General features: G+C 49.4%; 1 protein-coding gene across 2 annotated transcripts; it reads right to left on the reverse strand.

The window, feature by feature from the left end:
• Positions 1-6,811: 6,811 nt before the first annotated feature.
• Positions 6,812-14,591, reverse strand: LOC125443940 (natural cytotoxicity triggering receptor 3 ligand 1-like). 2 transcript variants are annotated; one of them, XM_048516328.1, is made up of 6 exons: positions 14,276-14,591; positions 11,799-12,131; positions 9,050-9,349; positions 7,726-8,016; positions 7,525-7,614; positions 6,812-7,068 (listed from the first exon to the last, which is right to left on the reverse strand). In XM_048516328.1, exons 1-6 carry the CDS (start codon positions 14,334-14,336, stop codon positions 6,968-6,970), a joined length of 1,176 nt encoding a protein of 391 aa, XP_048372285.1. In that variant the 5' UTR covers positions 14,337-14,591; the 3' UTR covers positions 6,812-6,967. The 2 variants fall into 2 exon arrangements, with proteins under 2 accessions (XP_048372285.1, XP_048372284.1); XM_048516327.1 differs by having other exon boundaries at positions 7,525-8,016.
• Between the last annotated feature and the right edge of the window lie 1,014 nt (positions 14,592-15,605).

Genomic DNA, 15,605 nt, shown 5'->3' on the forward strand with positions numbered 1-15,605 from the left:
ACAGAACCTTCGGAACCCCCTGAATCCCACCTCTGCATACATGCATATGATATTTTGCACATATATACACACCTATTAAAAACGAAGAGAGGCATGTGTGTGCATATTATTATTATTATTATTATTATTATTATTATTATTATTATTATTATTATTATTATTATTATTAATTAAATTTAGTATACCACCCTATCCCCGAAGGGCTCAGGAATAACTGTAATGATTGATAAAATTATATATGTATGCATGCACACACACACATGTATATGTATATTTTTAAAAGAATTAAAATGTAAATGGTCAAAATAATTGTATCAACCAGTTGCATTTCTATTCCTGTGAGTGGTTGTGTAGGCAGGGCCCTGGTGCACTGCTTTGCCTGGGGCCTATAATGCGGTTAAAATAGCCCTGAGTCAAGGCAAAGGACTCTGTCTATATATCAGCCTTGCTTTCAAAAGAAAGCCAGCCTCCTCTTTTAAGATTTGGTAAAAGCGTAGCATCATGTATTTACAAGATTAAAAAAAAAAAATTCTACACCACCTGTAACTTTCAGACAATCCATAGGATAACTGTGTTAATTGGTAAAAACAAAAATGCAGTCTCATAGTAACTGGCTATTGTGTGTTTTCAAGGCTGTGTGGCTGTGGTGTAGCAGTTTTAGCTGTAGTACCCTGTTTCCCCGAATATAAGACATCCCCTAAAAATAAGACATAGTAGAGGTTTTGCTGAAGTACGAAATATAAGGCATCCCCCGAAAGTAAGACATAGCAAAGTTTTTATTTGGAAGCATGCCCGACGAACAGAACACAGAAAAATAAGACATCCCCTGAAAATAAGACATAGCACATCTTTGGGAGCAAAAATTAATATAAGACACTCTTATATTCGGGGAGACACGGTAGTTTTAGCTGTGGTGTAGTAGTGCCACGGAACCATCTTACTGTGACATGCCTCAGCCATTGAAGATGCCAGCCATAGATTTGCACGAATCATTCGGAGCTAAAACTACCAAACCACACAGCCCAGAAAACCGGCCACAGCCTGGCTGTGAAAGTCTTTGACAATAGGTTTTCTGGTATCTTACAAAATAGCTTTTATTGAAGCAGCAACAAATTTTCAGTCAGTAGATAATTAGGAGGGGGAACGTGAACCAAGGAGGTTAAAAGACCCTGAATTGCAAGGTTGTGATGTTTCTATGCAGAGCTCAAAAATATATGCATGATTCAAGTCCAGTAGCACCTTGCAGACCAATGAGATTTCCAGGGTGTGAACTTTCCAGAGTTCCCTCCTTTAGATAAGCTCCCTCCTTCAGATAAGCCTAGTCACCAGTTACAACAGCTGTAACTACTGATAATACAGGCTGCCTAGTTTTGCATTACGCAACTTGGCATTTGAGCGTGGCTGAAAGTTTTCAAAACAATATGCACCCTATTTAAGACAATAATCTGGCCCTGCCAGTGAGATTTCAGCCAAGTCTTGAAATAAAATTCGGCAACAACGGCGAAGACTTTAAAATGCCCCTCCGGTCTGCTACCCACCAATATTTCCAGCTACATTTTCAACAGCGGATGATTTCTAAGAGGGAGGGCTCAATAGAAACCCCCAACTTTAGCGAGGAAGCTGTTCATGGTTATTCAGTCGATACTGGAAGGAAAGAATGTCATCCCATGATCAGAGGTACTCTCATTCTTATCGTATTGCACAATCCAGGACTCTGCTTCAGTTCATATTAAGTCATGGCAACGATCACACAGCCGTAGATTCTTAGCAAATTCTCCACATGCATCAGCCTCAATACGAATAGCAAGTTATCACCCATTCTTGTATAATTCTTTTGAAAAAGTTCTCCAAACTGAAAACAAAGAAAATTCCAACAATCTTTTCTGTGTAAGGTTAAAAAAATTATTTCTATGCAGAATCATCAAGCAAAACAAATAAATACTTTACAAAATCTTATCTAATTTTGAAACAGGCTGTAAGTCCCATGAAGAAATAATACGACCTTTTGTTCATATTCTTTTGATTTTACACACTATTCTTATTTAGATGCTGTTTCAAAAAATCATGTATACCTTTCTTATTTACCCAACTGCTGAATTGTACAAAATATCATTTTTGAAATTCTATATTGTAGGCTTTTTGCTGTTCACAACAAGTTGCAAACGGCTTAGAGTCAGGCTGTTAAAATACTGAAATCCTTCAAAATCCCTATTACCTCTAAAGAAGTTTTCCAGGGCTGCCAAATACTTGGAGAAAAATGTCCAGCCCCTTTTCACAGAGGGCAGCTTAAGTTTTTTTAATATCACGGTGCTAAGCAACATTCCATTCAGTCTCACCTGGACGACCGATGGCTAGCCTGATCTCAGATCTCAAAAGCTAAGCTGGTTCAATCCTGGTTAGTACATGGATGGGAGACCGCCAAAGAATACCAGGGTTTCTATGCAAAGGCAGGCAATGGAAATCCACCTCTGTTAGTCTTTCGTCTTGAAAACCCTACTGGGTTGCCCTAAGTCTGGTGTGACTTGACGGAACTTTACACACACACACCCAACGTCCCATTCAAGCTCTATCAAAGGGACAGAGTCTGGTTCTTCTTCTGGGTTGTTAGCAATTCTGCTCGCACCTAAGAAACAGTGATAGTATGAACACCTTCTCATTAGAGCTAGAATTAAGAATAGGTCTTAACAGCTCTTCCACTTAGTGCTCTTGGTTAAAGGCAGCCTTACTGTACCCCAAGGTATAAATCATGTGCCTTGAACCAGCAATACCAGATTCCAGCTGCAACCCAATTGCAGCTGGCCAGAGGAGGGAGATGTAGGCGCATCAAACTCGGCTGTTGCGCTTGAATGCAGCCAAGGCAGGTGAATGGAGGGTGGCATTGCCAACAAAAAATTTTTAAGACACTCCCACCCCCTTCCCCCAGTTTCCTGTTTTGACATCTCTTTGTTACGTTGCAATAGGAGTAAAACCAAAACGCCTCTGTATGCGAGTGGAGCGCAACGTATATTTGCATTCAGCTGGGTGCTGTTTTGAAGGGGCAGTGAGGGGGATCAATGTAACTGCACCTAAAGGTTTTGGAAGCAGAGAGGCATTTTTTTTTTGCCTTGTTTTCAACCAGCGTGTGTGATGACTGCAGGTAAATTGAAAACCCTACGATTGAGGATTTTTTATTTATTTTACACATCTGTATAACACATACATAGAAAGATAAAGAAAAAAAATCCCAATCTAGTCCCCCCTCCTCCCCTAAAATAATACTACTAAACGAAAAGGAAAAAAACACACCTACACAAATACCTAGGCCCTTTCCGCACAGGCCAGCAGGGCGCCCCTGCACCGGCAGGAATTCTGCCGGTGGAGGGGTGGGGGCTGTTTGCACAGGAGCGTGCGAGCGGCCCCCAGTGCGCCCGGCGTGAGAGAGGCGGCTCCACACGGAGCCGCCTCTTCCCCGTCCCTCTCCCACTCGCCTCTTCGCTCTACTGGACTGCTGAGACCTGCCCACGCTGCCCTCCGACCTCCAGGGGTCGGAGGACAGCGAGGGAGGGTCTCAGCAGTCCAGTAGAGCGACGAGGCGACGAGGCGAGTGGGAGAGGGACGGGGAAAACAGCGCATTCCCGGCGGTGCCGTTCGCACTGCACTGCCGGGAATGCGGTGTTGTTCCAAAAACCTCCCTCCAGGAGGGAGGTTTTTGGAGGATGGCCTCGACCCGGCCCTCGGGAGGGGGGGGGAGCCAGGCTGGCACTGCTAAGTGCTTGGCAGCTCCCGCCAGTGCGAACCCGCTCCCTGGGGGATGCGTTTTTGCCGGGCCCTGTGCGCCACATGGCCCGTGCGGAAGGGGCCCTACACATATATATGGTGACTTCCGGCTACCTCACTAAGGATCCAGGCATAATTCTAACTCCGTGCTTATAATTAATATCTATTTTTTTTTCACTTTTGGTCCTTCTTATAAAGTTGTCTGAATCCAATACGCTGTTTTCATTCAAGTCTCGAATCCTGGCCGTTGTTTCTCTGCTTGTATATGTTTTCAATAAGTAGTCCACAAAAGATTTGCAGTCTTTCAGAAAACTGTCCGAATTCTTGTCTCTTGTAACCCTTGATTGAGCAATAAAATTACGGTTCATTTCAGAGTTTAAAAAACATTCAAACTTCTTGATCAACGGCTGTTTGTAAGGCATGGCTTAGTTGTTATCGGGCACTAAACTGGGATTTGGATGGACAGTTTCCCATCGGCTTGCTATCTGTGCCCAGCGGTGATGCCCCTTCCGCACATGCAGAATAACGCACTTTTCAATCCACTTTCAACGCACTTTGCAGCTGTGCGGAGTAGCAAAATCCACTTGCAAACAATTGTGAAAACGGATTGAAAGTGCGTTATTCTGCGGAAGGGGCCTGAGTGTAGAGTGTTGGCCATCCAAATGCAGCCTTTAGTCAGTACTAGCGGGCCCAGCCACGCGTTGCTGTGGCAATTGTCCTTCTCATCACAGTCCGCAACCCACAGATGTCCATGCAGGTCCAATGATACCCAGCATAGCCTTTTGGGGTGGTCAAATGGAATCCCTCTTTCCCTTTTCAATGCACATTGTTATATGGTGCTGTCTTGTTTTTTTAATAAAAGGTAACCCTTCCCATTCCATAACGGAACTGTCCAGAGTGTGAATCCCGCTGTCCATGAGGCTGGTTGACACACACAGTCCTGGCTTGGGTAAGGCAGAACTGGGGCAAGCAGGCTATCCCAGTCAGGCAGCATAGGCAGGGTGGTGAGGCGCGCTCCCTGGGTTCGTAAAGGGCCACATGCAAAAGAAGTGGAGCCGGTAGTGTTGGTTCGCCCCCACCCCGCGGATTTTCTTAGAAGAAAAAGGCAAACTCCAACTCGCTTTTAGTAAAAGAGAGCTGCGGCGAATATGGGTGAGGAAGTGGGTAAGTGGTGTTTGGATGTGAGGGAGGGCAGAGTGAGGTGTGTGAGGATGAGCTGGATGTGTGTTGTGTGGTAGCAGTGGGTGAGGCACAGAGTGAAAGTTACCTGCGTGTGAGGGGGGGGATCCCACCTGACGTCTCACACGGCAAAGTGTGTATGTGTTTCACTTCCACTCGTATTACCTACCAGTATTACCTATTTACTGTTTTCACTGCTCATCTCTGCCCATCTGCACGAACATTCTAAGCCCTCAGGCCACAGACAGACAGGCTGCACGAACATTCTAAGGGTGAAAGTTAAACAGAGGCAGCTTCATGGCCTGGTGCACCAGGAAAAAAGACGTTTTACCTGGCTCAGGTATGGACTTTCGGTGGTTTGAAGGTCCGAGTACCTGCCAGCAACAGGGAGGGACGTCCTGTGAAAATTTGGGGGCGATCCATCCAGCAGCTTCTGAGGGAGACCATCAGGGACAAACACACCGTTAGATTTTTATATATATAGATTATGGCCCTACTCAGCCTTCAGCAGAGGCTACACAGAGCAACAGGAAAACCGAAGCCGTTCCAACTGCATTCAGTCACCAGGGTGCTCTGTTAGTTCAACCCCTCTTTCCCTCTGCCTTCATTCTTTGCCCCTGCCCCCAAGCAAGACTGGGTAGCTCCAGTTTCTCCAAAGTGGAGATTTTAAGATAAAAGATCTTAATTGCATGCGTTTATTCAGTTTCTCAATACACACCCGTAGAAATTATTCCCCTTACAACACTGCTAACAGGAGCAAGCGGTTAATAATACAGCAGAGTGGTGCAGCACGTAAGAATGGTGAACTGTGATCTGGCGGACTGGATTTGATACCTCACTCCTCCGCACGAGCAGAAGACTCTAATCCGGGGAGCCGCGTTTGTTTCTCAGGTTTGTTTCGCGGCCACTCTTCCACCAGAGGCCTGCTGAGTGACCTTCGGCTAGTCCAGGGGTCTGCAACCTGTGGCTCTCTAGATGTTTCTGGACTACAATTCCCATCAGCCCCTGCCAGCATGGCCAATTGGCCGTGCTGGCAGGGGCTGATGGGATTTGTAGTCCATGAACATCTGGAGAGCCGCAGGTTGCAGACTCCTGGGCTAGTCACAGTTCTCTCAGAACTCTTTCAAGTCCCACCCACCTCATAAGAAAGGAAGCGGCAGGTGGGCGGAATGGCAGTTGGGGACTTTTAAACAGGAAACCACACTGCGAAACACACAGCCGTGCCACAAGCAGTACGCGCACAAAAGCTCAATAGTTGATGCCTCCTAGGTCCAAACTACAAACTACGTTTTCCCACCATTCCGTTCCTGAAGCCCCTCTTCTCCACAATGAGGTGGTCCCAATCCAGTTTGGGCCCCAGTGCGGCGGTTCCCGGCAGCCACCGTGTGATTTTTCAGACGACTGTTAACAACCCTGACCAAAGTCATGGAAAAATGGATTGTCCAGCCTGGCTCCCAATGCAGGGATTTTTTCACTATATTCCGAAGTGAGTTTCTCCTGGTGTTTTAGGAGTTTTATGAGGTTTTTAGGGGGGGAAACAGCACGACATACTTCACTCAGCAAGTTCACAGCTAAGATTATCTCATAATACATTCAGATTACTTTATCTTATCGTTCCCCCCTTTTTTTTCCTTAAAAAGAGAGTCTCCAGGTGGATTTCTGAAATACCCAATGCCAATATTAATGTGTAGTTTTGAATTTTGAAATCTGAGCAAACATCTAACTGGGAAATTTACCCTCATCAACAGCACTGCTGAGAACAAATTCAGTGCCCCTGGGCCTTGGGTGGCAAAGAGAAAGAGAGAAGGGCACCTTTACCGCCTACTGAGCGTTCCAGGGCCATTAGGTTTTGCAAACACTACAGGATGTCAGGAGCTACTTGTCCAATTCAAGCACTTTACTTTGTAGGCCACCAAAACAGCTTGCTGAATAAAGAGCCCCAGATGCATCAAAATCTGTGAGCTACACCCTCCAAGATTCAGGAAAGCAGTCCGACTCAAACAGGAGTTTGCCAGGGTGCTGCAAAACGGCTTCACATCAATGTATTGTCAGTTGCTGGCTTCAGTGGGAGTCCTGCTGATTCAGAGCTCAGGCGGTTCTTGTTTTGGGTCTCTGGATGTGACATATTCCTCCCTAGAAAGAAAGATGGGGGGGGGTTAGTGAAGGGTCTCGTCCCTCTCAATCAGTGGTGGTTAAGAGCAGGTGCCTTCTAATCTGGAGGAACCAGGTTTGATTCCCTGCTCTGCCGCTTGAGCTGTGGAGGTTTATCTGGGGAATTCAGATAAGCCTGTGCACTCCCACACACACCAGCTGGGTGACCTTGGGCTAGTCAAAGCTTTTCAGAGCTCTCCCAGCCCCACCCACCTCACAGGGTGTTTGTTGTGAGGGGGGAAGGGCAAGGAGATTGTAAATCCCTTTGAGTCTCCTGCAGGAGAGAAAGGGGGGATATAAATCCAAACTCTTCTTCTTCTTCATTCACAACACACACCCCAGCCCGGTTTCTCCTTGCTCCTTCACCGGCTTGGCTGCCCACATCGCGCTACCATCCCAAGAGCACAATCCCAATCCCTTGCAGAAATACAGACTCACGTTTCTTAGCTCTATACAGAAAGATTCCACTTGTGAAGCAAAGCGCCAATCCGATTCCAAATACCAGCCAACTCCAAACAGCAACCGTCTCTGTAGCAGAAGTTGGACATGCAGGGGAGGGCGTGGGTGAGCATGAACAGGACCTCCCTTCTGCCCCCGAACTCCGGGGGTGCTCGGGTGTAGGGCAAGAAGGTCCAATACCTCCTTTTGGTTGCCAGTGGGCCGCCAACTCCAGGGGAGAGTCCCATATTTCGTGTTGCACCTGGCAGACGTAGCTGACTTTGGGGTCCATCTCTTGGGGCTGGATCATGCTCCACGAGGAGAACGTCCCATTCGGCAGCCTCTGGGGTGGAGATCCTATTGGCGGTTGCATCACCCTATTTCGCAGCCAACCGACGTGAACATCCTGGGGGTAAAATCCATTCGCCAGGCACGCAAGCATTTCAAGGGTGCTCCCTGACACCGTTGTGAAAACCTGAAGGCTTGGGAAAGCTATAAGAAGACAATACAAGTTAAAGGCGCTGGGTAATAAATAACTGTGGGATGTGCAAAGCCCAGGAAAGTTCCCCTGAATATCTAATGACACCAACCAGAGGAAGACGTAGATTGAATCCACCTGGGTACTTCAAGCACACTTCATAGAATCATAGAGTTGGAAGAGACCCCAAGGGCCATCAAGTCCAACCCCCTGCAATGCAGGAACACACAGTCAAAGCACTCCTGACAGATGGCCATCCAGCCTCTTTTTAAAGACCTTGAAAGAAGGAGACTCTTTAAAGTGGGGCTGAGAGAGTCCTGAGGGAACTGTGACTAGCCCAAGGTCACCCAGCAGGGTTGGAGGCGTGCGGAAACACATCTGGTTCACCAGATAAACCTCCGCCACTCAGGTGGAGGAGTGGGGAATCGAACCCGGTTCTCCAGATTAGAATCCACCTGCTCTTAACTGCTACACTGCACTGGCTAGAGCAGTACTCCCGGAGGTGGGATCCAGCAGGTTCTCACAGGTTCCCGAGAGTAGGTTACTAATTATTTGTGTGTGCCGAGAGGGGGTTCCTAATAGGTGATTTTGCCACGTGATTTTGGCCTTAGTTACGCCCCTCCTCTCAGCAGTAGCGCGCAGAACTTGAAGCAGTCTAGCAGGAGGTGCACCGGCGTGCGTGGCAGCCTGCGCCTGCGTGCATTCGTTTCCCGCCCAAGGACCGGCACAGCGGCTGCGTCCTTGCCACAGCCCCGCCCAGGAATGCCCCGCCCCCGGAATGCCCAGCCACATCCCCATCATGCCCTACCCAGCCCCATTGGCACTACGCCACAGCTTGAATCCCACCCCCATGGGAACCTGTTACTAAAATTTTTGGATCCCACCACTGAGTGCTCCCATGTTATTCAAGAAGAGAATAGGTCGTAACAAAGCTGTGAGACAGGGCTCCTGGTTTTTGGAAATAGTAACAGGGGAAGTTGAATAATTTGGAGATGGGGGAAGGCAAGTGCCAGGATTCCTACACTTCTCAGAAGGGGTCTCCCTTACCTTGCAATTGCAACTGGAAGTTTTCCTCGAGCGGGCTGTCAAGCGATTTGTGTCTGACGCGACAGGAGAAGCTCGCGTTTGCATCAGCAAAGTCCGGGGTGAGTTCCAGGATGGCGCTCGCATCATACAAGCCATTCTGACTGTCCTGCTGAAGGGACATTTGGGGGCCTGTCACAACCGCGCCGTCTTTCAGCCATTCCACAGAGATATCACCAGGGTAAAAACCAGACGCTGTGCACGTTACTTCGGCCCGTTTGGCAAGCTGCAGCTTTGGGGATCCAAGTGCTATCTGTGGCTTAGCTGGAGGCAGAGAGGAAGATGAGAAGACCATCCAGTAGAGCACCCCTCCCCGCCCCAAAGTTTACTCCGATCCTCAGAGCCCTCCCCTGACTAGAGAAGGACAAAGAGGTTCTTTTTGGTTCTTTATTGGTAAGCATGAGCTTTTACCTTTTAGTGAATTTCATTGCTAGAGTTGCCTTTTCTTGGGGTGGGAAGGGCTGTTTATGTATACACACAGAGAGACACACACACATATGTATACACACACATATATGTACTAGCGGGCCCAGCCACGCGTTGCTGTGGCTAAGTCTGGTGAAGTGGAAAAGAAAGAAAAGGGGAAACGAACAGTTCGAACACATGTCGTTGCACAATGCTTGCAAGGGAGGGGAGAGGCAATGGGGCCCTCGCTCCCCTCCCTCTCTCCCGTTCCCTTGCATGGCATCCCACCCCATCCCTCCCTAACGTTCCCCTTCCTCTGCTAGGGTGGGTGGGCCATGTCCAGGTGGCTGGACCTGTCCGTTTCACTCCATTCCCTTGCAGGCGAATTACCTAGCTGAAAACACGCTGGGAGGCATGAGCTACGTTGTGTTCAAATTTCAGAGCGTTTGGTCCAGCAAACCCCCGGACCCTCCGTCACCTTCCCCTTCCTCCGCTAGGGTGGTGGGCCATGCCTAGATGGCGAGCCCCATCCGTTTCACTCCAGATGGCAGGGGTTTGCAAGGAAGGTGTGGTTGTTTCCCTTGTATCAGAGGGTGTTGCTTTGACAGCCAGCAGATGGCGCTGTTGCAGAACAGAAATGTGGTTCCAACTGTCACAGGTGTGGCATGTACACAATAACGGGCACAGTGTGGAAACAGTATGGAAACCTGTATGGAAACCTGGCCGCACACGAATGCGACGTTGTGTGAAAATTTCAAAGAAATTGGTCCAGAAAAATGCACTGATAGATTTTTATATATATAGATTATAAATATGAAATTTATCCAAAAGTAACATTAAAATTCTTCAATTGAATGAGGAGCAATTACTTCCCACAAACAGAAAATGCATCCAAATAAAGAGAAGAAGAAGAGTTTGGATTTATATCCCACCTTTCTCTCCTGTAAGGAGACTTAAGGTGGCTTACAAGCTCCTTTCTCCTCCTCTGGTGGGAAATGCATGGGTTCTTACGACCCAATCCGGAGCCCCTGGCAGTGGGACACAGCCCCACTATGCCGCTATGTGAGGGTTTCCGGGGGGTGGGAGAAGGCAAAAAACAAACAAAATCTCTGCCATCAAAAAGTCCTCCACTGGGCTCTATGGACTTATGCCACCCTTCCTGGGCGCTGGCACGCTGGCATTCTAGCAGGTAAAGGCCAGCTTTGTGCCTTTGGAATGCCCCCAGCCTTGCCGGCACAAGACTGGGGCATGGGCCCAGAAGAGCTACGTGGCTCCCAGGTGCCTGTGTATTGGCACCTCCATATTTGCCCCTTGCGCCAACAGGCCCCTCTGCATTTGCTCCTCCACGCATCTGGCCTGTCTGAATTTGCCCCTTGTGCCAGTAGGGTAAACACCTGTGCCGGTGCAATGCTGTTCCAGCTCCAGAGGCTGAGTTCCCCCCCACCCCCCGATTGGGCTGCCTGTTGTTACAGTAGTTTTTAAGTCTATTTGACTTCAGAGGAACCTGGGGCAGCGGTCAGTATTTAGCATCTGTAGAGCAGCCACAGGGAAGTCGTGGCACCATTACCCAGTTTAAATTAACCGTCTGAACGATGGAACATGGCACAGTGCCCGTCCCAAACATCTAGTTGCCTGGGGAAGACGAGGAGGAGTTTGGATTTATACCCCACCTTTCTCTCCTGTAAGGTGGCTTACAAGCTCCTTCTTTCCCTTCCTCTCCCCACAGCAGACGCCTTGTGAGATGGGTGGGGCGGAGAGAGTTCCAAAGAACTGTGACTCGCCCAAGGTCACCCGGTAGGAATGTAGGAGTGCGGAAACACATCTGGTTCACCAGATAAGCCTATGCCACTGAGGTGGAGGAGTGGGGAATCAAACCCGGTTCTCCAGATTAGAATCCACCTGCTCTTAACCACTACACCAGGAGCAGCAGTGGCGTAGGAGGTTAAGAGCTCGTGAATCTAATCTGGAGGAACCGGGTTTGATTCCCAGCTCTGCCGTCTGAGCTGTGGAGGCAGATCTGGGGAATTCAGATTAGCCTGTACACTCCCACACACGCCAGCTGGGTGACCTTGGGCTAGTCACAGCTTCTCAGAGCTCTCTCAGCCCCACCTACCTCACAGGGTGTTTGTTGTGAGGGGGGAAGGGCAAGGAGATTGTCAGCCCCTTTGAGTCTCCTGCAGGAGAGAAAGGGGGGGATATAAATCCAAACTCTTCTTCTTCGACACCACTCTCCACGCTGGGAGGTGCTGTTCACGGCGGAGAAGGTGCTCCTTAGCCACACATCCTGTTTTCCCTTCGGGTTTCTTACCTTCCAGCTTCAACTCAAAGCTTCCCTCGGTTTTTTCAGGCGTGAAAATAACAGCACACGAATAAACACCAGCATCCGTGTCCTGCAACTGCGGGAGCAGCAGGGAAGCATTGCCCGCTTGCAGCAGCTCCGTGGACATCGCTGCCCCTGGCCTCGTTGGCTTGAATTTGTCCGGATACTTGGCGAGGACCTGGTCACCTCTTTTCCACGTGACACTCAGGCCTTGCAGGATTATGGGCCTTGCAGAGTCTGAGAAGGTACAGGGCAGCCATACATCAGAGAAAGGCAAGGCACGGAATGGAGATGGGGGCACGGACACCTTCAGAGCTGCCCCTGAAAAAGACAGAAAAGGGGTACCAGGAGGGAAATGGGATATGCAGACAGCCAAGGACCAAGGGGAGCCACACTGGGAGCCACACTAGGGCTCAGATCATGCCTGTAGTGGCGTAGGAGGTTAAGAGCTCGTGTATCTAATCTGGAGGGACCGGGTTTGATTCCCAGCTCTGCCACCTGAGCTGTGGAGGCTTATCTGGGGGATTCAGATTAGCCTGCGCACTCCCACACACGCCAGCTGGGTGACCTTGGGCTAGTCACAGCTTCTCGGAGCTCTCTCAGCCCCACCCACCTCACAGGGGTGCTTGTTGTGAGGGGGGAAGGGCAAGGAGATTGTCAGCCCCTTTGAGTCTCCTGCAGGAGAGAAAGGGGGGGGATATAAATCCAAACTCTTCTTTTTCTTCTTCTAGTGATGAAGATGCACATATAACTGCTCACTGTCTCCACCTGCACAGGTGGGAACGACAGCACTGCCAGCCAGGTTCAAGCCCAGCAGTTCATGTGGCTTTTGCGGGGACTTCTCCAAACAAAGGCCCAACTACCAAATCCCCGTTGGGAAACTCCTGGGGATTTGAGGTGACGGAGACTAAGAAGGACAGTGGGACCTCCGCGGGGCTGAATCCAGAACCCGTTTTCTTCAGGGGAACCGATCTCTGCAGTCTGCAGATGAGCTGTAATTCCGGGGGGGTCCCTGGGTCCCACCGGGGGGCTGGCATCCCTACACCCTGCCCTTCCAACTAATCCAACGTAGCCATCCTTTCGTGCCATCGCTTTGGCCAGATACAATGTGCTTCCTTCCTCTTTTGAAGGATGGAAGAGGCGCCAAAACACCCCATAGCGAGCGCTTCTGCATCTGCATGTCGAATACTGCAGGAACTGAACACTGTGTTCTGTATTACGGCCCCTTCGTAACCGGGCTAGAATAAAGCTCCTCTCAACCTGATTGATGGACTTAGAATGCCGGACAGACCGTTTAACTGTCAAACGAATCCAGGGATGCTCTAGAGCACAGGTGTCAAACTGGCGGCCCTCCAGAGGTTCATGAACTACAATTCCCATCAGCCCTTGCCAGTAAACCCAATGCTCATCTTGGGAAGGACTGATGGGAATTGTAGTTCATGAACATCTGGAGGGCCGTGAGTTTGACACCCCTGCTCTAGAGCAAATGGCCAGGTTTTTAGACAGGGTCATAAACAAACAATCTTAATTTTCCTTTGCACTTTTGTCTGTTAATGTTTGTCTTTTATTTTAAATCTTTGTACTATGCCATTAATGGGTATCTGTATCCTTTTGTACAGGAATCAATTGAAACACCACAGTGGGAGATAACAGGCGTCCCTCCAGCTCCTTCATTTTTAGGGCAGACGAAACCTAAGGATGATTGCTCACAGAGAATAATGGAAACCAGGCTTGTCCATAGGGAAGAATGGAAACAATGGATTGCTGGCTTATTTGTTTCCATTGCCAGTATTTCCTATGGGCAATCGCTGTCCTTAGTTTTAGTACGTCCCCTCCTTTCCTGCCCATGGCTGACTTGTTGACTATTGAGAGGGGGTGCCACCCAACTTCAGGTGGCATCTGAAGGTATTTTAAATTGGTCATTTCTTGTTTTAGCTGTTTTAAACTGCTTTTATTCTGTTTTAAATACTGTTTTCGCCGCCCTGAGCCCCTCGGGGGAGGGCAGGGTAGAAATACAAATATAAACAAACAAACAAACAAATAAATAAACGTGTTCATCCCTATCCTACCCATTGATTGCCCTCTATTGTATGCAGGAGCCTCGCCCCCACCCCAGTGGGGGAGCAATTTACTGTTGCAAAACAACCCAGCAGCTCAGCCATAAACCCCACCCCACCCCACCCCACGCTATCGACTTTTCTCCAACTTTGGGCATTCAGGAGGTCTATCTGTCAGCAACAGGCGCCTCTTCCAGCTGATCTGCTGCTGTTGCTGCTGCTATGAAGAGCTCCAGGAAGCATTTTCCCAGGGAGGGGCTGCAGACTAACAAGTTTTGTGTCCTCCCCCGCCCCCCCGCAGAAATAAAACGGAATGTGTTTCCTGCCAACTGCCACCCTTCGCTCTTGTCCCTGCCCCCTCCCTCAGGCGATCCAAACCAGCCCAGCGCTGCAGGCGCCTCTACTTACAGGTAGACTGCTGCAAGAGCAGGAGGGGCCACGGGAAGGCGCCGCAATAGCCTGTCCGCATGGTGGCCGCAGGGTTGCCGTTTCGGTTTCGCTTCTGCTCGTCCAAGCAGCATCCGACGCGCTTGGGAGGGACCGACCCGGGTGGGCGAGTTCAAACGGGGCCGGAGCAAACGGGCGGTAACGCGGCGGATCTGTTTCCCTCCGGAAAGGAGGGCGGGGATGTGCAAAGCGCTTTGCGCGTGGTTTCCTTTTGGCTTTGGGGATGTTTCCTTGCGGACTGGTTGCTTCTGTGCTCCTTTCTGGGCTGCATTCGCCTCCCGCCCCCCACCCCCCGCCCCGGGAAACCTGCACTGGTTCCCGATTCATTTCCAGGTCAGTCCCAGATGTTGACATTTGACATACAAAGCCCTGAACAGGTTGGGCTCTGCTTACCTGCAGGAGCGCCCGGGCCAGGACACCTCAGGTCACCAAGGGAGGCTCCTGCTGGCGGTACCTTCGTTCACTGGGGGGCAAGAGCGGGGCACACAGGGGGGCTATCTCCCCGATTGCCCCCAGGCTTTGTAATAGACCCTGCCTCTGAGATTCGTCATGCATCTACCCTTGCCCAGGTGTCAAGCTTGCAGCCTTCCAGATGTTATGGACTACAGTTCCCAGCATCCCCTGCCAGGGGATGATGGGAACTGTAGTTTGTAACATCTGGAAGGCCACGAGCTTGACACCTATGCATGGGCTTAGGCCCGTGGTGGCGAACCTTTGGCATGGACTGGTCATCAGTTTCTTCGCCAGCATGGCCAATTGGCCATGCTGGCAGGGGCTGATGGGAATTGTAGTCCATAACATCTGGAGTGCCAAAGGTTCGCCACCACTGGCTTAGGCACATGGGGAAGGCCTTACTCTTTGCCCAGGCATTTGGTCAGGCTCCCTAGAAACCCCCTCCACCGCTGCTGGTCTGAAGTGAGGGTTGGGGTGATTTAAATGTTATTTTTGTCATTGTTTGAACTGTCGCGTTTGTATTCCTGATGTTTTATGGTGGTTATCCTCCTCCGCCTTCTTCAAGAACAAATACTATCTTGGTTTTAAATCAGTGGCAGACTGACTGTTTGCAAAGTAGCATTGGGGCCTTCGAGGACAGGCAGAGTATACATGTTATAAAATTAAAAAAAAAACATAATGTCTGTCTGTGGCAAACTAGAGGGAAGGCAAGCCAGAGTGGATTCTTTTGTCATTCTGCACTGCTTTTCGCTGCTGGAGCAAACAGGTGGACTAAGATTTGCATTTCTACAGACTACAGACTGAGCGTTCATAAGTACAAGAAATGAGCGATGAATAA

The sequence above is a fragment of the Sphaerodactylus townsendi genome, linkage group LG15, assembly GCF_021028975.2.
Source record: "Sphaerodactylus townsendi isolate TG3544 linkage group LG15, MPM_Stown_v2.3, whole genome shotgun sequence".
NCBI lineage: Eukaryota > Metazoa > Chordata > Lepidosauria > Squamata > Sphaerodactylidae > Sphaerodactylus > Sphaerodactylus townsendi.